Source organism: Glycine max, chromosome 16, assembly GCF_000004515.6.
Source record: "Glycine max cultivar Williams 82 chromosome 16, Glycine_max_v4.0, whole genome shotgun sequence".
Lineage (NCBI taxonomy): Eukaryota > Viridiplantae > Streptophyta > Magnoliopsida > Fabales > Fabaceae > Glycine > Glycine max.
The window spans coordinates 30996043-31021596 of record NC_038252.2 but is presented as its reverse complement, the minus strand read 5'-3'; the positions used below and the strand labels follow the sequence as shown (position 1 = coordinate 31021596).

The 25554-nt window shown below is 33.2% G+C and overlaps 1 protein-coding gene and 1 pseudogene across 1 annotated transcript; both read right to left on the bottom strand.

The window, feature by feature from the left end:
• Positions 1-5566: 5566 nt before the first annotated feature.
• On the bottom strand, positions 5567-11270 carry LOC100778587 (TMV resistance protein N-like; annotated as a pseudogene).
• Positions 11271-12548: 1278 nt separating this feature from the next.
• LOC100805860 (aspartokinase 2, chloroplastic) lies at positions 12549-19760 on the bottom strand. Its single transcript, XM_006599349.3, has 14 exons — positions 19600-19760; positions 18913-19421; positions 18719-18801; positions 18548-18588; positions 17329-17483; positions 17023-17172; positions 16807-16902; positions 16607-16723; positions 14507-14626; positions 14322-14414; positions 14127-14243; positions 13818-13934; positions 13421-13483; positions 12549-12981 (listed from the first exon to the last, which is right to left on the bottom strand). Exons 2-14 carry the CDS (start codon positions 19303-19305, stop codon positions 12829-12831), a joined length of 1698 nt encoding a protein of 565 aa, XP_006599412.1. The 5' UTR covers positions 19306-19421; positions 19600-19760; the 3' UTR covers positions 12549-12828.
• Between the last annotated feature and the right edge of the window lie 5794 nt (positions 19761-25554).

Genomic DNA, 25554 nt, shown 5'->3' with positions numbered 1-25554 from the left:
TTTTATATTTGTTCCTTTCACCCATTTCTCCTACACTTTTTTTATATTGTGCTAATTTATTTTAATTATTATATTATTTATAATATTTAATATTTAATTTATGAAATTGACAATAATAAATGTTAAATTTATTTTATTTTAATTATTATTATTTTTTGAATGATTTTATATCATATAATTTATTTTAACTAGTATATTAATTAACATGGTACAATGTCTAATTAATTTTTTATATTTATTTTAAACTTGATTAAAAATATTTTAAGATATAAGATAAGATTAATAATAAAATATATAATATAAAAAACATAACAAATAAATGTAATGGAAATGATTTATCTATAAATAAAAATTATAAGAGTTTAATATTAATTAAAAATTAAGTTATAATACCTCAATATATTTTTGCCGATAAAAATATTGAAATTTATATAAAATTATTATATAAATATGTCATTTTACATTTTACAATTACTTCAACCTATAAGTTTATCGAACACTTATGATTAATAAATTAATTTTTTAGTTTCTAACTATCAACTTTCAAATATCCGCTAACTTTTTAGTTTTCAATTAACTTTTCAACTAGTTTTGTCAAACATCTATGACAATTTTTTTTAAGGATGACAATGATATACACGACAAACATGGATAGTAGACCAACATGTTGACATGAGTGAAATTGTGTTCGATCTCTTAAAGTAAGATCTTGGATTCAAATCTTATGAATGAACAAAACGTACATGACTATACATATGACCTTTAGTAACATTCTTTTGTAAACACTTAGTAAAAATGTTGTTAAAAACTTTTGATGACATTTAAAAAAATGTTGTCAAATATGAATAAATGTTACTAATTTATTTTCACGACATTTTATTAAATGTTATGTATAATTCCATGTTGCTAATAAATCAACATAAGTCAACAAAAGATGAAATAATACAAAATATCGAAGATGAAAAAAATAAAAAATAAGTCAACATTAGATATAAAAAAAATTACAACTAAAAATATTAGTAACATTCATTTAGATCATTTAAAATCTTAAAAAATATTTCTAGAAATATTAAAATGTAACCAAACATAGTTTTTTTTCTTACAAATACCCAAGAATGATATTCTCATATTATATTCTTTAAAATGTAAGAAGATTCTATGAAACAAATGTCCCTTAAATAATCTCGAGAATATTAATAATGAATCAAACATATTTTAGTTATTCCTAGAAATCATGATTCCCATGATATATGATTCCTAAGAGTGTGTTTGTTTAACATATTAACAGTTGGTTCCTAGGAATGTAAACATGGGAATGTTACATTCCCATTTTTCTTACAAGCTTTAAAAAATTAGTCTTACATATTATTGATTGCTAGGAAAGTTGTAACTTCCATTTTTACCATACATTCCTACATTTTTATTCCCATGAGAAGGGATGAGAAAATGATATTTCCATGAGAATAAGGAGAGTCGTGCTCTAAAATACCAGTAATTAACTTCCCTTCGCATTTGTTTTTATTTAAGTTATTTTAATTTTAAGGATATTCCCAAAAATATTAAAGTGTAACCAAACCCATTTTTAAATATATTGAGAATAATATTTATAGTTATAATATTCTTGAGAATGTTATTCATAAAAATATATCATGATACCATGAAACAAACACCCTCTAAGAATCATGTTTCTTGAGCATGAAAAAAATTGTTTTCTATCAAATGCACCCTAACTTCAATTCAGTGCAAACTCTTCTACCCATCAATAATTTCTCTTCTACTGTTAAATTTCCAATCATGTGATTAGATGCTCCTGTATCAATGATTTTGTTAAATTTACAAATTAGTGTTGGCTTCAAACAAGAGGGATAAGTGATTGCTGAGTGAATAGAGTGACAGTGCGAGAGGGGACAAAAAGGGACGACATAAGGCAAAATGGGAAAGGAACCAATAGTGAATCGGTTACATTGCATTTCTTTATAGACTTTGTGGAATGCTATGATGTATCAAAACTGTGGAATATTTTCCATAAATGGGGAATAATGAGGGACTTATTCATATCACCGAGGAAGGAAAAGGTTTAGGGAGATTTATAGAGATGCGAGAACACGACCTAATTGTTCATATGCGATGGCAGTACATATTGGAAGAATGAGGTGAGCAGCCAAAGATAATGGCAGAAGACCACATAGAGTGGTTGGAGGTTGGAATATTAGATTAGAGGAAACAAACGTATGTTGGCTGTAGAAAAGCTGTGTAGGAAGATTGACGAAGTAAAAATCATTGGTGAACATCAAGGAAGCCTTTTTCCTCCATGGGTTCTCATCTTTTCACCTAAGATACCTAGGCGATAATATATTTTTGCTAACGAGAGAAACATGACAATTTGAAGTCGTATCTGATATTAGGGCTTAGAGTTACGAGGGTGCCATTAAATCTATGGAATGAAGAGACATTTACTAAAATGGTTGGCCAAGTTTGATGTTGTATGAAGATCTTTGATGAAACAAAGAACTTTGAGCAACTTAAATACGCAAGAGTAAGAGTCAAAATGTTGATCCAAACACAAATAGCGTCATTCAAAAAGTACGAGATCGTGAAAGTATCTACAATGTTTGGCTAATCGAAGAGGCTGATTTGGGGTAAATGAAAAAGTGTTGTTACCTTAAAAGGGGGTAAAAACAATCCCTCTTATGCAAATGGGTCAGTAAAAGGGGATTGGTTAGAATCAAGAAGGTCAGACTGGTTGTTTAGGTCAAATGACGACGACGATGCGGGCAAAGGAGGGTCGTGGAAAGTGAGCTATGATCCAATGGACAAAGAGGTTGTCCTTAAATCCTACTTTGAATTGGGTCAACCTCTATAAAAAGAAGCAACACCACCAAAGAGAATGAGATAACTACGACAAAATGCATTTATGGTTGATGGCGAAATCTCGAACGGGAGCTATAGGGATAATGGATGTACTTTGATCGATAGGAGCATGTCTACCTAATTTTCATGAACAAGGGTGGATAAAGGAAGTTGGTAAGGTAAAGAAAGGAAGCATGAAGTTGAAGGAGGTGGATTTTAGGGAGAACAAGCTATCATTGGCTTTTTCAGAAAGAAAAAGAGAGAAAGCATGAAAAGGGTGAAAGCACTTCAACAGAGGCTAGTCAAACTGGAAAGCTAAGTCCTAAGACTGACATGATAGTAAGGGGTAAGGATATACACGGTGAAGGAGATTGGGATAGTCTACAAAATGGGCCATGTAAGACTAATGGGGGCCCAAACCACGTGGAGATGGGAAAGTGTGGAAATAACGAACAAGAGGGAACATGTAGCCATACGAAGGGGAGTGCGAATGATAAGGTGACTAGGGGTACTCATAATGGGCTTGGCCCAAACACTACATTAGAGAAGCTAAGGGAGACAAAACAAAAAATAAAGAAGCCCACCTCCCAATTGTGAAAATGAGAGTTTGTTGGTAATGTCTCCCAATTCAAAAAGAAGAGTCTGTTGGTGATGCTTTATGTTTTGTCTGAAGTATTGTAAACATGAGTGACCCCCAAAACTAAAGAACTTCATTCATCCATAGTTATTGACAACATGGACAATTCCCCTATGACAAGGACCAAACAGAAACCACGCTACAACTAAAAAGGAAAGCAACAATTAACAACTAGTAAAGGGAAAAAATGTTGAGTTTTAATCCAACAAATAAAATGGATTTGTTGCTCAATGGAATTCAAACAAAACCCAAGAAGCAAGCAACGACATCCTTTTCCAAAAAGGGTGGGGGAAAGACAATATCAGAAGATTGCATATAGAGAAAGAGGATAAAGAATACTGAGATATCTTGGCTAAAAGTGATGTTATTGAAGGAGAAAAAGTGTGGGACACTATAGTGGTTACCATGGGTGGGAAAGAAATTTACTAGGGCGAGAGCAGGAGGTGGTGCTATAAGTAGATTGGATAAGGCTTTGGGGATGCTTACAATCATCATCCATATCCATTCTTGTGAAAGGAAGCCCAATGGTAGAATTCTTGGCAAAAAAATGCATAAGACAAGGAGAGCCGCTAACACCATTCCTATTCTTGGTGGTTGCAAAAGGATTAAGTGGGTTGGTCAGAGAAGTGGAAAATAAAGACTTAATTGTAGGAATCAGTGTGGGGGAATGGTAGTTTAAGGCTTCCACTCCTTCAATTTGCCGATGACTCTATTTTTTCTTTAGGAATGAAATAAGAGATTACATAACACTAAAGATGATCCTTGGATGTTTTGAGATGGCTTCCAGATTAAAAGTCAACTTTCACAAAAGTTGCTTGATAGTATTCATGTGGAGCAAAGGGAGACCCTAACTTGTGCTACGATATTGAATTGTACTACCACAAGCCTCCCTTTTACTTATTTGGGAATTCCAATTAGGGCGGATGCTAGAAAAGTCTCAACATGGTAACCAATCATTGAAAAAATGCATAGGAAGTTGAGACCTTGGGGTAGGAGGCACTTCTTTTGGTGGGAGGATTTGTCTTGTCAAATCAGTATAGTCTTCTCTATCCTTGTATTTCATATCTTTTTTTCAAAATCCCTAAGAAAGTCCTTTCTGTTCTTAGTAGTATTCAAAGGAATTTTTTGTAGGTTGCAAGTGGTAAGGAGAGGAAAATATCTTGGGTTAAGTGGGATGTTGTGTGTTCACCTATTGAGAAATGGGGCTTGGGTATTAGGAACTTAGAGGTCTTTAATAGGGTTTTGTTGGAAAAATGATTGTGGGGGCTTATGAGTGAGAGGGAAGGTCTTTGGAGAGAGGTGTTGATAGAAAAATATGGTATATGGGATTTTGATAAATTTGTGTTGGGCCAAGACATTAGGAATGATTCTTAATGGTGGGGTGACCTATTGAAAACTTGTGAGTTGGGTGGCTTTGCGGAGGGGTGGTTCCAACGAGATTTTGGGGAAGAGGAGAGATGAAAGCTTTTGGTTTGCTGAGAGGGTTATTGGTCAAGAGTGTTTATTCACAAAATATCAAAATATAACAGGGTCTTTTTAAATTACGAACAAAACTCTTGCAAGGTGATGGAGGTGGGATTTAAAGTGGAGGAGGAATTGGTTCACATGGGAAGAATCTTTGGTTCAACAATTGGCGGATGACACTGAACGAATAGTCCCTATTCAAACTGAGTGTGATGGATGACCATGGTGTAGGGGTACCCAAAGGAAGTACGTGGTAAGAGAAGTCTATCACTTACTACAAAATGTGTGGGTTAACTGGAAAATGAAAGATTTTATAGGAAGATGTGAAAGTTGAGGGTACCATCGAAGGTGAAGGGATTTGAATGGAAGTTGGGACTTAACCGTATCCAATCAAAAGATAATCTCCACAAGAGACATATTCTCCCTGTGGATAGCAATTCTGACTGTGTTCTATGTAACATGACACTAGAAGCAACAGAGCATGTTATCTTTCACTGTAGATTTGCTTATGAAGTGCGGATGAGAAGCTATCTTTGGCTTGGGGAATCGAGAGTCCTACCTGGATATAAGGTGTCAATTCTGCAGAATTAATAACACACTGGCTAGCACCAATGTTCTCAGCCAGGGAAGTAATGCTTGGCTATACTATGATGCTATTGCAAAATGGATATCATTGGTTAGATTTTGGAGTCTGCAGTATTAGTACACGTTTTCTTTGTATGAATCAATCGTGCATGGGCACTAGTAGAATGGATTTCATAATTGTAATTTGTTTTCCTGGTATTGCCATATTTTCACAGCTTGTGATATAGCAATACCAATTATCTTAATATAATCTATTTTTTGTTTCTGAAAGAAAAAAATTGTTAAATCTTACCCATCATCCTTTCAGCATGTTGCTTCCCTTCTTGCTTAGCGTACTTTTTTTTTTTTTTTTTTATCAACAATAGATTGTTTAGCATACCCACTAGAATTTTCCACTACTTGTTGCCGAAGCCTTTGAGCCCACCTTTGTCTGCATCCATTGTCAAAACAATCATCCCTCTAGTGAAGGAGTCTAGGCAACATTCAAACAGACTTATTTTTTCCATCATGATATCGTTCTATTGTTCTAATTGACGTTCCTTTTTCTTCTTCTTTTCCATCTTTGACTAATCGTATTCTATGTGCCTTTTGTTTTTTTCTTCTTCTTTTCCATCTTTGTTTTTTTCCTTGAGCCAGACTCTATTGATTTTTAGAGTCCGGGTGACTCTGAAAATCATATTGATATTCACATATATCACATGTCTATATACGTTGTTTCTATACAAGTAGGGCTTGCGTAAAGAAATAGATAAAAAAAATTAGAATTGTTAATTTAATAAGGATAACTAAGAAATCCTAAATCGTTGTCCTAATTATTGCAACTAGGAAAATGTAAATCATGGTCCCAATTACAGTGAGTAGGAAAGATCCTGATTACAACTGAAAACAAATCTATTGTCAAATTGTAACTAGAATTAAGGTACAATAAAGATAGAAGCAAAACTTTCCTCATTAAACACGAATCCTCTTTCACATTGTTATCCAAATATTGATTAATGCTAGAGCAGAAAGAAATGAAAATCACTATGTACCCAGTTCCACATATAGGCGACAAAAAAACCATCCATTGTTGTTACACAAATTGTGTCCCAGCAACTTCCGTGTCCCTAATCTATTCTCTTTTTCAACATCGATTGGTCTTGTGATTCTGAACTATTGAGATCATCATCTAGTTTTCTTTTTCTACAAGGATTGGTGAATTGGATATCCTTCATTCTAGTTTGTTGTTTCAATACATGGATTCCACTTTTTCTAAGGATTGGGACGGAATTAAAAAATTTATATACAATCTCTGCATGGTTCCATTCATTTTCTAAAAGTGCTTCACCTAAATCCTCTTTGAGTTTTATCTTCTGCAGATCAAAGAGACATGTACTATTTATTTCGGTCCACAAACCCTCAAATTGATGATCACGATGAGGCCAAACAGACCTTCATCTTCTAGCGAGCAATACTCACCCACTGGTTCCATATCAAGACAAATAACTATGGCTGGGAATTTGTTACGGAACCAGAAAGAAATTGGTGGCCCCCAGGTCTGGCACTCAAACCACTCAGGAATCTTAGTTACTGGCAAATAAAAGATGGTGTTTCCATCCTCATGCAGTTCCTGTTAGTTCACCAATAAGTTTAGCAACACTAAATACACTATCAACAACCAAATCAAATACATACAAGAACAACATGTCATTAGTCCGAGTGAAAGTGGGCTTGAATTCCTTAAGCAAGTTTTCGGATTCGAGACTTGTAAATAGAAAAAAAAAAAACATCCTTAGCAGGAAGGCTCAACAATATATAGGTGACTAACCCGGTTACTCAGCAAAAATTAATCATCGACAAAGTAGATGCATTTATACCAATAACATCAAATACATAAAAATAACAAAAACATTACCTGATTCAATAACATGCTTCTACATGCGGAAGTCAAGGACAAACATTCTATTGCAGAGAAATATTCCATGTTTTGAGGAATCCCTCTAATTTCTCGAAGATGATAGCAATAATCTAAATCCAGCCTAGTTAAGAAGTGACATTCTTTGATACATTCGGGGATAACTGAAATTATTCCCTGATAGGTCTAACTCCTTCACATTAGCAAACCATTGGAGAACTACTGGAAAAAAATCATCTGACAGGTTGCAGTATCGGAGACCAAGATGTTGAACATTTGAGGATAAGATTGAGCTCACTTTTTCTGCATCCTTGTTCTCTTTAGACAATAGCCACCCTTCCGCTGGCCATCCACAAGCTATAATCTTAGCCAATTCTGGCATCATGGAAATGTTACAAATGAAAATTGCAGCATCACTGCATCACAACCACGTATTCTCAGTTCTTTGCTGTAACCCAGACGTAACTCTTGAAGCTTAGTAAGATTTTGAAATGAAAGTGGGAATTTTTTTATGGGAGTATTTTCCAAACAAAGTTGTGTTACATTTTCCATCTTTCCTAATATTTCTGGAAAACTCTCGAGACTGTCACAAAATGAAAGTGTGAGTAGCTTAAGAGAGGTCAACTTGATGGGTGGAAAACTCTTGAGCTTGCGGCAATTAAAAGCACTCAAGATTTTAAGTTTTTCCAAGAACCCATCGAATGATGAATTGTAAATAAATTTTGACACGATCGAATTGATAATTCTTCCAATTGTGGGAGACAAGATACATCTGGTATCGGTGTTAAACATTGGCACATGTCAAAATTTAAACTTGTCAAATTCACCAATTTCTGCAACATAAGAAAGGAAAAAAGAAGCAAGTCAACCAACTAAAAGTGAATTTATTAATATAAAAACATAAAAATGAAAAAAATGAGTAGCCTTAAAGTAAGCTTATTAAAATACAAGATCGAGGAAATTGAATTCAATACACTTGCCTTTTTCAATAAAAAGGAAGTCAACCCGAGTGATGTAAAGCAGCTATAGGGTAACTTGCATATAGCAAGTTTCTTCGGATGAAAATCATATGGCAAATCCTGTGAAGGAAATCTCCACCATTCCATTACTAAGTATTAGGAAGATGTTTAGGACCTTTGGAAAAAAGACCACTTCTAATAGTAAGTGTTCTCAGATTTTTCATCTTCTTGAAGGCATCTCCATCCCATTCTACTTTTACTTCTTCAAATAATGGGCAATCCATAAATATGATTTCAATCTCAATCTGACTAGTTCCCTTTTAACAAAAAATCATGAATCAACCACAATATACATGCTTATTTAGAGAAAAGTATATTATAAAGCAAAAAAAAAAATGTGACATGAGCATATAATAATCAAAAGAGATAATTCAAGGTTAAAAATGAAAAACCAAACCAAATCATCCATATGTATCAATATTATTCACCTTATTTTCTTCCAAAACTCGAACTATATATCCTTAGGAAACCATAACCTACTACGATTCCCAGGTTCGTTTGATGATTCTTTTCGAACAATTTCTTTACCCATGTCCTCTATCCAGTCATGTAGTATCACCTTACCATCTAAACTAATCTTTATGAGAGATTTTTCAACCAGTACTTCAATATGATGTTTCATGCAATTGCCAAGATGCGCGTGAATTATATCTTCTACCTCTGCCAATTCATATTCTTTGAAGCAACAAACAATATCAAGAAAAATACTTTGCTCATCTTTTTCTAAAGCATCATAACTTACTTTAAGTATCTCTTGGCTCTTTTTATTAGGAATTCTTTCATATCGATTTAAAGCTGATCCCCATTGTTTTATACTTTTTCCAAACAAGTTGAAACCTATTACTTCTAAAGCCAACGGAAGGCCTAAAGCATAAGTTACTGCTCGATTCAAAACATCCTCGAAACATCGATCAACTTCTTCTGATTTAAAAGCTTTCCAACTAAGTAATTGAAGAACATCTTTCTCATTCAATTCTTTCACCTCATGTTCTTTTAACACCGTGACACGCGAGCAAATGTTTGTCCCGAGTGTTAATGATGACTCTACTACCAGGACCAAACCAATCAGGTCTTCCAACAATTGCTTGTCACTGTTCATGTTTGTCAACATCATCTAGAATCAAAAGAACTTCTTTTGCTTGAGCTATGTTGTATTACAGAAATTCCTTGTTTGACACTTGTTAACTTAATTTCCTTTTCTCCAATGGTTTCAGAAAGAAGGTTGCTTTGGAGATGTAGTATCCCATGTTTGTTTGAAGTTTCCCTTGAGTTTTCAAGATAACATAAAGCTTCAAAATTGTCAGCAATGGAATTATAGACTGCGACAGCAAGTGTGGTTTTACCTACTCCACCAAGTCCCTGGATCCCTACCATGAGGATGACATCATCAGATCCAACATCTAGAAGAAGTGATTTTACTTCTAGCATTGGTGACTCTAGTCCAACCGGGTAATCCGCAACATGTAAAGGAACACGATTAATCTTGCTAGACACCAATTCAACTATCCTGTTAATAAACTGGTATTCATATCCATCCCTATTCAACCAGAGAAATTTGTGTGAAGTCAGACTAAACACCTCATGTATGTTATTCAAGGTTAATGAGCATTCTCATCTCTTTAAAATTTGATATTAAAATGTCATTAGGCAAGTTAAAATTAATATTAATGAATTAAAATATAATAGGTTGAGGAAGGGTACCCATGTTTGAAATGGTAGCCAGACAAGCTAGCTGCTTGATGCAGAGCCATCTTCCATGTGTCCAGCTTCTCCACGTTGTTCTTCTGTTCAAAGCTACCTGTGTGGTGTCGCACATGAGAAGTATCCACATTATGAAAAACAGGCAAAACCAACTGACGGTTCCCCTTAATAAAGTTAAGGATGTAAGCAAGTTCGTTTAGGCAAAAGGGGGAAGATGCATAGCTTTCGGATAACACAATGATGAAATTCCGGACTCTTGAATTGCCTTCTCAAGTGTTGAGGTGATTTTGTCCCCTCTCTGCAGCTCCTCATCGATGAAGGTGTGAATTCCCTTGTCATAAAGAGCTTTGTAGAGATTGCCAGTGAAACCGTAACGAGTATCTTCCCCTCTGAAGCTAAGGAACACATCGTAGGTGAATCCATAACCAAAGGAAGATGAGGATGGTTGCATAGTCATGAGAACTGAGAAGAGAGGTCAGTATTGAATGTATGATTGTAGATGAATGAGTCTTGGGTTGGGTCCCCAAAGTCAAACAAGAATCCAAACTTATAGCATTTTTGGATGAAATAATAAAATAACGCAATGAAGTTTAAGATGAAAATCAATCTCTTATGAGGTTGGACTTTACTTGCAGTGTTTGAAATTAACCCCCTAAAAGCACCTTGTGGCTAGGATCAAGCTGCTGCCAGTATGAACATAGTACTATGCGACCCATGGAGATAGAAACTAGTATTTTTAATTACCAGAATTGGTCATATCGACAGAAAGATCTGTCTCTTGTTTTTGACATTCCTATGAATTCAATTTGATGTGGATGTGTCTTAAAAAATGAATTTCTTTAACTGTTATTCTTTGCTAACAACGCTATTAATTGAATTTTTTATAAACATTTTCCTCATCTTTATCTAATAAAGATACTGAATATAATGATCCATATGTGTTTCCATTTTAATATTGCAAATTAACAAGTCATGTTGGAAGAAAAAAAATTCAGCACGCCCCCTCAGCTTATTTTCCCAGCAACCCTTTTACTTTGTTTCTGCAGGTTTTTGATTCAAAAGAAGGAATCAAACTCAGATACCAAAAGATTTACAACTCACAGTTAGACCCTTAGTTTTGTTTCTGCAGGTTACTTTTAGGTTTTAGCATGTTTGTTAAAAATTTAGAGCTAATTTAACTGCATTCCTTGATTTGCCGTAAATTGAAATTAAGGATTTATGCCTAACTTATGTTGTAAGTAACTGCAGATCACTAAGTTACATGCATTGGCTTAAAGAACTACATGTTTTAAATCATTGAAGAGCGGGAAAATGAATCATTTTACATATTTAGATTTGTAGATCATTAATTCATTGCTCTTTTTTCTATTTCTTTTGGATGGTTGCTGCATATGTGTTACTTTTTATGCCTCTCATTCACACGTTTTACTCAGTATCATATGGTAACGACTCGCCCTTCTGAATTATGAAAGACCATTTTGTGTTTGATGATTTAATTATCTGAAAGTCCTATATTTGTTGGTGTTTTTTCTCTGCAGTTGCTTTTATTGGTGTCAACATTGGTACAGATGGTGGCCCTTCTTAAGGCTCAAGGTATCCTACACGTTAGCCTCTACAATGCTGACGAAGCCATGCTTCACAACTGGGTTGCACGCAATGTCATAGCTCATGTCCCTGTTACCCTTGTTAAGTTCTTGCAATCAACAGGTTCGTATCTTTTGCTCAATGCATACCCTTATTATAAATTATGATTACATGATTGCATCATGCAATCTAATGGTAGAGTGTAGACTTATCTGAGCCAGATGCAACTCTTGATAATGCTAATTTACACTTACAATATTAACTTATCAGGCATATCATTAACAATACATAGTGGGACTCCTAAGCAACCTGGAATTGCACTTAGCACGTATATTTATGAGCTTTATATTGAAAATATAAGATCAGATCTGTCAGAAAATAACTAAGGGTTTTTTCTAGTCGCCATATTATTGGTACAAATTATCTATTGATTTTGCCGATAACTCATCTTTGTCAAGCCATGTTATAAGTGCAAATTATCTATTAACTTTGTCAATAACTAATATCCATCAAGAATCTCACTGACTACATGCATTACCTTTAGTGAAATTTCATTCTATGGTACCCGAAACTCTTGGAGCTTGCATTATTTTTAGAATGTTTTTGTCTCAATTTATTTGTCACTATAGAATATTAAAAAGGTATTACTTTTTCAAGAATATCCATATTCGTCAAAATTACAACTTACCCTACAGTAATTCCTTTACTATAAGAGAATTTTAATCAAACAACATTATTTTATATCAGAAATTGATGTAATTAATTATTTTCTTAAACGATAAAAAAGAAAAAAAAATCGAGACAGAAGCATGACTTTCAATAATATAGTCAACAATAATTGATTTGCAGCTGGTTATTAACCCTTTGGAAGCAGCTACAAAAGAATACAAAGGTTTACTCACTAGTAATACCAACTACCAAGACTAGTTATACACTAATGCTTTGCCATTCCTCCCAACCAGCATCTATCTTCAGGTAAAATACATTGTTCTGGTACATCACAGTGACACAAGACTAGGAGGAACTCAAAAATGCTTGCTTGACATTAGCATATAAAATTGGGATACATATCTTAATGAAAAGAATTGAAACACTCAAGTGTCCCCTAAAGATAATTCATGAACAGAGCCATTACCATTTTTGTAATCCATCTCTAACTCTGAGAGCTCACTCTCAAAGAAGGCTAAGTGGAGAGCCCTCACACACTGCTCCGCTTCACTGTCATTTACAACCAATGAGATGTTCACCTGCCACAAAACAAGAACAGATAATACATGAAAATGAAACCACTTCAGGGTCTCAACTTGCATGTAAAATAAATGCCTCTACTTTATTATACTTGACCTGAATATGACATACACTAATGTTCAGAAAGTCAAAATAATTGGGGGATCATGGACGTCGATGAGGGAAATTTATGCTATGAAAATAATACAAAACATGCTTCATCATCACCCCTCCCCCTTTTTCCCAAAAAGTTAGTTTTTAACACACTTCTCATGAATATAATACTCAATACCATGTATTCCCAAGTGCCTTTTTGAACCATTTAGCACATGCCAAGTGCACATAATAACAATCAATGCAAGCCAGTGCCCCAGTGCCTGTGTCTGGGGATGAAAAAGGCTACTATTGTTTGTATAGCTAATATAATGAATGATAATATAAATTGGATTAGGAGGATACCTTAGATGCACCCTGAGAGATCATTTGCACCGTGATGCCAAGGGTTCGAAGAACACGGAAAGCCTGCAATAGAATCAATCAGTGATTTCCTTAAGTCGCTGACAGAAAGAGCTAAACATAGACTAATTACAGAACATAATCCTGCAGGTTGACATGAATTAATTTGCGCCTAAATTTAAAAACACATTATAAAACCAGTGGGTTTTTTTCCAATATCAGAAATGCACCCCAAGGCTTCCCATATAAAATAATACGATATTCCCCTGTCCCCACACACAGCAAAAGGGAGGGAGGAAAAGGCCCAGATAGTAATATTGTAATAAATTCAGTAAATCTTTATACATAAGTGAAAGTTAGGATATGAACTAATTTAAATAAAGGGAGCATAATACAGAACCTTCTCCAATATTAGTGATGATCTCTGAACATTTCCAATGAGAGAGATGATGGATCTATTCTGCAGGAGATTCACCACAGCGATTTTCTCGAGTTCTTCTACAACATGGTCAAGTTCCTGCTCAAAGATAGAGGATGACAGCCAATTAGCACATTCTGACTTACAAATTAGTTGAGCAAGAATTTGTTTATTTAAGTATAAAACTAGGTAATATCATCAGGGACATTAGAAGGAAGGAAATTAAAACACCACAAAAATATTATCACTCATTAACAAACTAATCAAAGGAATATAAATGTTTACACTTGCCTGCTGAATTAGCTCTCTGCTCCATAGCTTTGATGGATCCAATGTCAAGGAAACACTGACTTCACTTGTAGCTACAACATCAACTGATATGCCTAACTCTTCAAAGATTGAAAACACCTGTATACATGTGGAAGTATGAAAACTGGAAGCGATTCAACCACTAGGAGAACATGTCTGATAGGCCTTATCTCTCACCTTAGCAAGGAAACCATACTGACCAAGCATGCGAGTACTCACTATATCCAACATGGTCACATTACGTTTCAAAACAATGCTTGTTAACACTGCCTGGAGGTAGAAAAGGAAGACTTATAGCATTGCCTGAATCTTACTTGAGATAATGGGATTTACTATTTATGCCAACACTTAATTCTACAAACCTTGCTCATATCTCTTGCCTTGGTGATGAGAGTACCTGGAGCTTTAGGATTGTAAGAATTTTTAACCCTAACAGGAATATCACTTTCTCTTGCAGGTCTCATAGACTGTGGATGCAGAACCTGAGAATCAGAGAAATGAAATATTAGACTCACCTTTGATGGGATTATTCTGATATCGCAAGCCACAAGTCTATCTTTCGATACACATCATACTCCTCACAATAGCGGTAAGGTGATGAGTGATAACATCCTTTTGACTAGACTCGGGAGTAAATTAAGTATAACACAAGATTGATATATATGCTTATTAACAGAACAAGTCTGAGATGATTTGGAGAGCCTTGTCAGTGGCCAAAAAATCTCTTCTTGTTAACCACTCTATACAAAATAAGCAGTAAAGACATGTAAAAGCATCCAATTAGGAATTTTCTGGGAATGTGGCATCTAATGCCATGCAGTGCAAACACTAAATCAATCTGTAAAACAGAGAATGACATGGCTAACATATTACTCATGCCATGCAAACCCTTGGAAACTCACCTCTCTAGTATATATCCCTCTTTTGCCCATTGGTACTTGATTCTTCTATTAGTTTTCACTTTTCAGTAGTACAATTGGGAAGGGAAAGTCCTTCATTGTGCATTTTTTACTATATCCCTTGCCCATTCAATGAGCATAATTCACCATATCCAAATTTAACACTTTATGTGGAACAATGCCTCCTTGCTTCTACTATTTCAATGATAAAGAAACATTAGTTCTTTTATTGTTCATTCATATCCATGGTCATCCTCATGTCTCTGGAAATTTAGTTGAGACAAGAATAAAAAAAATTGTGATTATGCATACCGTAAACTCCTAAGAAATTAACAAGTTTCCTGCCAATCAATCTTTTTTCAACAGCCAATTTGCCATGGAATTTGAATTTTGAAGCCCCCCAACCCCCTTTTTCAACAATAAAATCTTATTGTTTGGTCTATCATATCTAGTATTTCATATTGCTGTTGTACATAAGTTTTATTATTCAATGTTTCTACTTTTTAATATTGGTACTTGTCCAAATAAGAATGTAATAAGCTCCCTATCAGTATGTTCTGATGTATGTTGGGTGACTCAGTATTAAAATTCACGTAAAACATGGAAAACCCGTTTCAGAAGCTTGACAGTCCCAGATTTTCTATAGCAGTTTTGTGACACTAATTCAAATTAATTCAAGATGACATCTTGCACATTTGCACAGCCTCAGCTATTTCTTCAATGTGTGTTATGTGCAAGTGTAGCTTCAAAACTGTACCCGTTATTTTTACATTGTTGGCAACTACTTTTCTTTTAGAACAACTTGTTCCTTGAAAATTGGGTGTCTACTTTCACCCTGGAGCAATTACTTCTAATACATTTTAAGATTTTGGTAACAATAAGTATTCCTAAAATTTGTCCCCATTTTTTGTAGTTCTCTATTTGTCTAGTGTGGTGAGCAGAAAGGAATTATCTGCAAGGGTCTGTTCTGTTTTGGGAGATAGCATGGTGTTCATGACTTCACTGAAATGTTCTCCACATGGTTTAACGGTTTTTGTAATTTTTATTGATGTTGCATTTGTTTAGCCTCTTAGGTTCTGTTTTTATGTTTCTCTGTTTTGACAGATGCTTTTATTGGACTGCATAGTTGTACAGTTGTTTTTTTCTTTTCCTTAATAATTTTTTATTTCTGTCAAGAAAATCAATAAAACCACAACATTATAAAGTAATGATAAAGAAGCATGATTTAAAACACAAGCAGAACCAAGAAAGCAAGCTAGAATTAGAATTGTTAGAATTATGAGGGTTTAGGTATAGAGGGAGAGAATTGAGAAGAAATATTGTGATGTATTCCGAAAAGATGTAATGTGATGATAAAACCCAAAGCACTCACCCCTATTTATATTAATAATCCCTAACTAAATAAGGAAATAAATCATAAAATATTAGAAAACATGGAAACTAAGAAAATAGAGAAACTAATCCTAAGACACTCATAATATTGATATTATGAACTTTAAAGAGAAAGCATTTGGTGTACTGTCAAAAGAACTGGATAAGTGAAAGTAAATCGTGTAATATTACCTGAGCACCAAAGTACGCTAGTTCAGCAGCCTCGTCAAATGTCAAATAAGGAACAGGTTCCGCTTTTGGGTATATATTTGGATCACAGGTTAGGACACCATCAACATCCTTCCATACCTGTTTAAGTTATTAAATTAATTATTTTCTTTTTGTCTCCATTTTGACATGTATTAATGTGTTTTATGTACAATTGTAAAAACCTGGATCTCAGGTAACCCTAGTGCTTTCCCAATTGCTGTAGCTGTCAAATCACTGCCCCCTCTACCCAGTGTTGTCACTGCACATGATTTCTGGGCCTTCAAAAAGGAATTCAAGTCAAAAAATTTCTAATTAGAAAATTCTTATTTTATGAACACAAAATCCCGGAGAAGAAAAGAAATGAAAAAAAGCATTGAAAAACATGACATAACAAATACCTTTCCAAGGAAGCCTGTAACAATTGCAATTGCAGGATCAGAGAGCCAATCACCATGTAATCTCTTGGCGACTGCCGGATAAGTTGCTTCCAAAATGTCCGCATTTGTGAAGTCATCAGTTGTTATAAAACCAATCTCAAATGCATCGTACTGTCAAACAATTAAATTAGCAACAAATCACCAATCAGAGACAACAAATCAAAATCTGAAGATCTTGCTAAGAGTTGGGCTATCAAGATAACGAATAAAAACACTAACAACCATTCAGTTACAATATGTATTAAATAGGCAAATAACAAAACATACTTGGCGTGCCTTGACACCTATTTTGTTAAGATATGCAGCAAAGATCCTAGTCGACATGCATTCTCCAAAGGAGACTAAATAGTCCTGAGTCCTTTTAGTCAATTCTTTCATCATAGCTATCCCCTTCAGAAGTTGCTCCAATTCTTCTAGATGCTCTGAAAATGATTCCACATGCAACACGAAGTCAGCCACAAAAATGAGTACAAACATGAAAATTACCAAACAACCATACTGAGAAGAAAGAAGGCATATGATAAAAATTGTTTAGTCCATAAGGTGATAAAATAAAATGAAAAACTTGCAGCAACTATGAATTTATAAAACAAAATCCGTGGTTAATGTTACAATTATAATCAACATCTATGAGAGAGTCTTAGCTTTTTCTTGGTTTGAGAGATATATAGTGATGTTATTTTCCGAATTGCTTGATAAGCCATCATTCAATCTTGAAAGTGCATGACATAACAAAGTCAAAGTATGAAATGCAACTTTTTTTTCCTATGACACCATATCAAAATCACATCACAATTATAGTGTACAATTTCATCTCACTCATACAAGGTCTATTTCATCCCAGAAATTGATGCATATACAATGTAGCTGCTCCTTCAGCTTGTATATAAAATGATGCAGCACATGATAATTATTTTCTATTTTGCTGAGATAATTTGTTTCTATCTTGTTTAGTTTCCTTTTAGAAATTATTTTTCCTAGATCCTTTTTCTTATGCATTCTATTTAAAGTCATTGATTTGTAATTGTTTAGCAGTAATCTGAGTAAAATTTCTCTGATTTATCATAAAATTCTTCTTGATTTGTATGTGAAAAGTGTTTCATTCTTCTGCTGCACCAAATAATTGTTAATCTAACTCCTAAACAATAAACATCCAGATAGGCTTGGCATATTTAACATCAAGACAATCGATGATATAAGACCAGAGAAACTCACTCAGAAACTTCTTCAGGATATGTTCATATAAAATAGACTTGAATGTTGAAATCATGATTCTCAACATAAGACAAAATTATTATCATAAATAGAATGAATTAACCAAATGTATGTCCCCCTTACATAAGCCTATCGGTGCTATTGCTACACACAAATGAATACACAGAACTTGTCTGGTGAAATGATCCAAGAAGAACTTTTTATCTAAACAAATAAACTAATGAATATTCAAATACTCTAACTTAACCTTCATGGGAAAAAAGCAACTTACTTGCAATAACAGATCCGTCCACACCAAGCTGATCCACAGTCCTGAGATGCAGGTAAGAACATCTAATCAGAAAATAACATTCCTTTTGGGAAAAAATAAAAAGTGATTTTCTTTCGTCAGATATTATGGTACACTAGTAAAAGCAAAAAAGAGAAAACTCATTGCTCTTGCCTTAGATGCAGATCTTTTATAAAGCAAAGCTCCTCAATACTTGACACATTAGTAACACCACAACTCACAGCTTTCTCTCCAGCCTAAAAAAACAGAAAGCAACCCTTTTCTTCAACAACCCTTAACCAGCACAAACCAAAAGTAGTGGAAAAACCAACATTAAAAAAACACAAAAAAAGTGGGGAAAAAAATACCAGCAAAAGCTTGTTTGTTGTCTTTCCCATAGCAGAGAGAACAACAATAGGCCTCTCCTCAGGAAAACTCAATATAAGGGTAGCCACCTCTTTCATCCTCTCAGCAGAAGCCACTGAGGAGCCACCAAACTTCATGACACAAGTGAAACTGGTTTCACCCTCAATACTCACCACCCTATTCTCAGTCACACTCTTCTCAATCACATCACTTGTTGTTGAGGCCTTGCAAGTAGTGACATTGAATGCCACCCTATTGCCCCAAACTCTTCTTGCACAAACAGGAGCACCAAATGCTGCAAACCCAATTTGAGGCTTGCAATGATGCAAGCCCCTCCTCACACTCACACAAAGGTAGTTCCCTTGAACCCCCTGAAGCTGCAACGCGCTTGCCATGCTTATTATGCTTGTTCCAAGCAAGTTGTTATTATTTCGACAAATGAACACAACCCTTCAGGGATCTGAAAAGGGGTTGTTACTCAAATGCTTCCTCAAGTTTTCCAAAGCTCGATCTGCACAAAAATGAAGACACCCTTTACTGCATTTCGTCACAGCATCACAGTAAATGGTAAATTACACAGAACTATGGATTAAAAAATCAATTTTTATTGGTGTTCTTTCGTTTTATGGAGCCAGGAAACATGACAAGAATGAGTAAAAAATTGTGAATGAAGAAAGAAAAAGAAAAACCTTAGAGAAAGAGCTTTGGAAGGTAGAAATGCGAGAAATGAATGGAGGAGTTTTGGAAGTGAGAATGAGAAATGGAATCAAAGGGAAGGTGTGTGTGGGGCAACGATGGCGGCACTCCTCTTTAATTTATGTCTTCTCACTCACCCCACACGCATGAAAGATCCAAAATGTGTTTTGTATACGTGTTCCACATATGCGACAAAATCTATGTGCAATTTTGTAAGTGTTTTTTTTTTAATATACAAGTGCTTGTTTTAATACTGATATTTTAGCTTTTGCATGGTATAGAAAGTGTTTATTTTATATAATTAAAATTTATAATTTATAATAAACAAATACCTCTAAAAAGATAAATGAATATTTTGATTATTGAATTTGTAAAAGGATAAGTTAATTTATGAAAGAATAAAAAATTTAATTTAATTTTTGAATGTATAAAAGTGTGATAATTATGTTTATTAAATAACTTAATATTAAATTAATTTTTTGAATATTATAATTTATGATCATAAAACATAATTGTAAAATGTAATTGTTGTATCATTTATACATTCATAATTAAATTATTTTTATTTTTTTAGAGATTAAATTGTCATATGCTTATGCATTAAGTCTAAAATAGTCATTTGACTAATTATAGAAATTATATTTAAGATTTGTTATAAATAATTTATATTATGATACAATATTTTTAACTATACATATATATATATTTTACTTTTATCTTTTCAATTCTTAAAATTGACGTCAAATTAATATAATTTTATAGTATTGCTGTATTCTAATTAATATTTCTAGTATTTTATAAACAATCTATTATGGGTTTATAGATGTATGAAATAAAATTATTAATAAATTCTATTAAATAATTTTAAAAATATTAAATCTATTTATTATATTTAATATAACAAATATTTGTAATAAAATTTTCATTTTTGTCTTATTATTATTGTGTATTTATGAGCGTAAGTCACTCATGATAAGTAACCCCTTTCTATAAGGAGCTTTTTTTAAGAAATAAAAAATAGAAAATCTTGATTTAAAAAATATTTATTATATAAAAATACAAAAAAAATAATCTGACACTTCTTTTTTAAAATAAATTAAAGCATTTCACTATAGGCATTTTACCTTGGTATCTTCATCTTTACCCAATTAGTATTTAATACTATCTCTAGTTTCTTTCCCATCCTTGCATTATGTGATGCACACTAAGCATAAGATCTTGATGATAGACGCTCCAATTCAGGCACATTTGCATCTTTCTTAACTTAAACCTTCTCTCAAAAAGTATAAGAGTTGTTTGTTCCAAAACTAAGGAAGAATCCAAAAGGTTTTACAATAATTAAAGTCACTAGGATCTAGGATCCAAGGTCACGGAGAGCTATCTATTTAAAAGTGTAAATATTTGTATACTTTATAGGATCCATAAAATACATGTGTAATGTTACGCGGTGTTTCACACACACGTCAACTCTTCATGTCAGTTCTGACGTAGGAGCACGGACGTCCAATCCTTAACAATCAGACTCCCCAATCGATAGGTTATCTCTAACATCTTATTATTTGAATATAATGATATTCTTTATCTTTGGACATGTATTCAATTATTTACAATTATTTATTAATTTTTATCTCTAAGTTATACATTATCTCTAACGTTATCTGTATGTCACCGGCTATTATCTACAAGTCAGTAACAACCCCTACAGGTTTCCTCGTACTCTCAAACACACAACTAACACATTCATTTGTATTCACTTGAGACGAACACATTCATACCTGTTCATATACATATTCTCTCATACTCTTCTAACTCACATACTTACTTGAGCGTTAGAGTCATTTGTTTTACAGATTCTCCCTCTTTTCCTCCTAACAAAGGCCACTCTTAGTTCGACATGCGAAGTCTAGGAGTCAACCTTAGTCACGTTTACACTAACGTGTATCAGCTTCAGATTTTGATAAGTACAATTTACAATTTTAATAAAATAAGGGGTGTATTTGTTTGTCTCGTATGAAAATAAGTCACGAATTTAAACATATAAATTTAGGCAATGTAAAACATAAAATTTTAAGATAAATGCATGTGACTTTATTAAAATGAGGAAATGTATTTGCTCACCCTCATTAATGAATAGGTTTGCTGTTAACTACGACCCTAAATCATGATACTATTATGCATGCCTACACCAAACACATGAACATGATCTTTTCTTTGTTTTGAAAAGGGTCTTAAACAAGCATATTCAGGTCCTCGATGTTCATGTCCCCAATCAATTTGTAAACATATTTAAAGTGGGTGATCTTAGTGCCTCCACCCTCTCTTGAGTTTGCAAAAGGTATTGGGATATAAAAGTTAGTTGTTGATGGTGTTACTTAGAAAATTTTCTAAGCGTTTTTTTACCTAAATAGTTTTTGAGGAATAAAAGGTGAATCTCTCCAAAGATGTATAGGTGTGGAAAACATGTAGTTAAAGGACACAACATACAACAAGATGGTTCAACACAAGGCCAAAGGTCTCTCAGTTATAATATTATGTTATTCTAATGTAGTGACATAGTAAATTTATTCCAAGCCAAGGTATGATTCATTATTTGCAATTGTCTTTTAGAAATCTTGTGCTTGAGTGAGGTGTTGACCGCAATCAAGCCTTTATAATTTGGACCAAGATAAATGTTAGCAATATATTTTTTTAACATACTTTCTCAAGCATATTTTTCTATTAGTGATTATAATTTATTAAAAAGCATAAATTTTTGTGAGACTTATTTCTTATTTAATAAAACTCATGATTTTATATTTTTTAATAAATATAACTAACGTTATAAACGTGTAAAAATAAATACCATGAGACTAATTATGACGCTAACATCTCTTTAGACTAATCCAACACTTTGAAGTTTGAATGTTTTGCTGCAACAACACAAACACAATTTGAAATACAAGAATTCTAAGGCAACTCTAACGGGAGTTGCTCTTCAATAGCACCTTTGGCAACAACTCAAAGAGCAACACAACACCGTTCGAAAGAACTTTACTTTTGCCACATAAGATGAACGATTGTTGTGCAGAGAAACTACATTTGTTTATTTTTTCGGGTCTGTTACGAATACTATTATGTGGCCAATAGAGTTGTGCACTCTTAGGTCCATTATCCTTTATTGTCTTTTAACAATAATAGATAAATATGGATAATAGTTTTGGAAGATTTTAGAAGGAGTTTTTTATAATTCTGTTAGAGGAGATTGTGAGTATCTTTATATATACTATGTAATCACCATGAAAGGATATTATTGAACAATCATAAATATTATCTTTATCTCTTTTAGTTGTAAAATTAGGAGTAATGATAGAATAGATATTCCCTTACCTAATAATTGGTTCGACTTGCCTTTTCTTTTGCTCCTACCATGTCAAAACACACCACCTGCCAGACTACCATGGACCGCCTCGAAGAGGCAGTCAACTGTCTCACTCAAGACCAACACACCCTCACCCATAATCTATCCACCTTGATCACTAAGTCTCAAGAGTTGGCCGCTAAGCTTGACGTCATCCTTGATCGGTTATCAACTTTCACAACCACTCCATCATCCCCCAAATCACCTCGTCTATGATTCCGCCACTTGTGGAGACCATGAAGATTGATAACTGATAAATATGAACTATTTTTTATTATAAAAATATATTGAAAAGATTTTTAAAAATATTTATTTAGCAGTTATTTTTTGCTTAAATGTTAGAAATTGATATTTTTCTTATTTATGACTTGCAGATATGAAAATGAAAGATTAAAAAAATCTAGAAAATACCAAAAATATAAATAAGGAAGATTTTTTGTATTAGGCCTAAGTCTACTCTAGCAGCTATAAAAAGGGAGTCAAGTCAAGGAAAAAAGACACATCGAGTCTCAGAGTACTCTAATACACACTTAGAACTCTCCCTTAGAGAATTCTTTCTTCTCTCTCATCATTTTCTATTTCCTTTTTCCACCCCTTCTCTTCCATCAGTTTCTAAACCCATTTTTAAGTGTAAGATCCCTTATGGCTATGAGAGACTAAATCCTTAATTAGGGTCTGACAGACCTAAAAAGCCAAAAGATGTATTGTACACTTCATATTTATCAATGCAAGCATGTGTTTTCTTTCCCATTACCCTTTCTTATTCTTAATTTCATGCATAATTCATTTTTGCATCATCTTTGGAGGCTAGGTGTTCGACAGAAGATAATCTTTAATAGAAATACAAGGAAGGTCTTGCATGCATCTGTTGTAGGAATTAGTCGTTCGATAAAGAATAATTTCTAATAGAACTAAAAGAAAGTGGTATCTTAATAAAATCATTGTTAAACATAGAGTGATTGCATTATGCTCATGCATCAAAACAAGCATCTAGAATTAGAATTTCATACATTTTATCTATTAACTCTTTTCAAAGACATTTGCGAGATAGATATGTAAAATATGTTTGTCATCGTGAAACATGAAGGACATGTATTCTACTAGAGGTGGGTAAGATAAATTCACCTGATTGACAAAGAAAAGTCACAAATAATATATCTTGGACAAATACGACATGCTAGGTCCTAACATTCTCATCTCATTACATTCTCTTTTATATCTTTTGTCTTCTTTTATCTATTATTTAGTTATTTTTTCTTTTAAACACAAAATTATATTTATTTACTTAATAAATTTATAATTTTATTTTACTGTAATAAGAAACTATTATATAGTTATAAAACTATAGTTATGTATTATATATTTATTTATTACATTTAACAATTGTTATTTAATATATATATATATATATATATATATATATATATATATATATATATATATATATATATATATTGTGGGGCTCATTTGAAAAATTCTAGTTAATTGTTTGGTTGGAAAAAAAATTGATTGGGTGGTTTAAAATAAAAAAATGTAATCTGACATTATAAAAAATATGAAATATTATTAAAAAAAAAAGTAGAAAAAGGAACTTTGGTGAGTTTGATGGTTTGGAGATGCTCTTACAAAACAATGAATAGCTTCAATTCACAATTCCCACTCTTCCACTCTCAGTGTGCTAGCTGCAGGTAAGTTCATGCACCAAGATAGTGCTGGCTCTTGACTCCAAAATCATGAAATACTACACCAGATACCTTTCCACTACATCTACATCTACATCCACATCCCTTGCCGTTATATACACTATTCTTATTAATTACCAACATAGATGGCAATTTATGTATTTTATACTTCTTTAAAATTTTATATTTTAATAAATATTTTATACTTCTTTAAAATTTTACATCTACATCCCTTGCCGTGATCTTGAAGTTGAACACAGTGTGAAGCTTCTGTATTTTATACTTCTTTAAAATTTTATATTTTAATAAATATTTACCAAGTAGATATCCACACATACTTTAGAAAATCATAGATATTTCCTTAACAAAATACTTATTCGTTCTTTGTCTCGTTACCATCCCTAATTTCAACTAATTAATAAAAAAATACAGAAATAATGATTTTTTTATTTTGTAAAATTATTTAAATTTAATGAATTCAGCAAAAACAATTGTAAACTTACTTCTGCTGAAAATGTATTTAATTTAGTAAAGAATCTTAATCGAGCTTTAAATTTATAACGTCCACTTAAAATATTTGCCAGCTCCATTCTCGTGAGTCTCGAGCTACATTTACGTCCATAATAAAAAAAAAGAGTTAAATTATTAATTCATGCAGCTATTGCATTTATCCTGTCACATAATTTATACTCTTTTGGCTACATTATGTACTTTAGATGCGTGATGAATATTAAACAATGCCTTGTCAATAGTGGGCTACAACATAGGATTTAAAGTTTGAAAGATCAAGAATTGGACTCATTATTAGTGGGGTTCATTCCAACATGGTAGGGACCTCTACTTTTCTGTTCGGACGGTGCGCCGAATCC

Bases quoted from the DNA above. Each gene is read 5' to 3' on its own strand.
- LOC100805860 (XM_006599349.3), bottom strand. From the start codon at position 19,305: ATGGCAAGCGCGTTGCAGCTTCAGGGGGTTCAAGGGAACTACCTTTGT. The intron at 17,484-18,547 runs GTAAGTTGCTTT...AATCATTTTCAG, and splicing joins GGACGGATCTGTTATTGCAA to AGCATCTAGAAGAATTGGAG. The intron at 12,982-13,420 runs GTATCCTCCTAA...GTTTTGTGGCAG, and splicing joins TCTCTCAGGGTGCATCTAAG to GTGAACATCTCATTGGTTGT.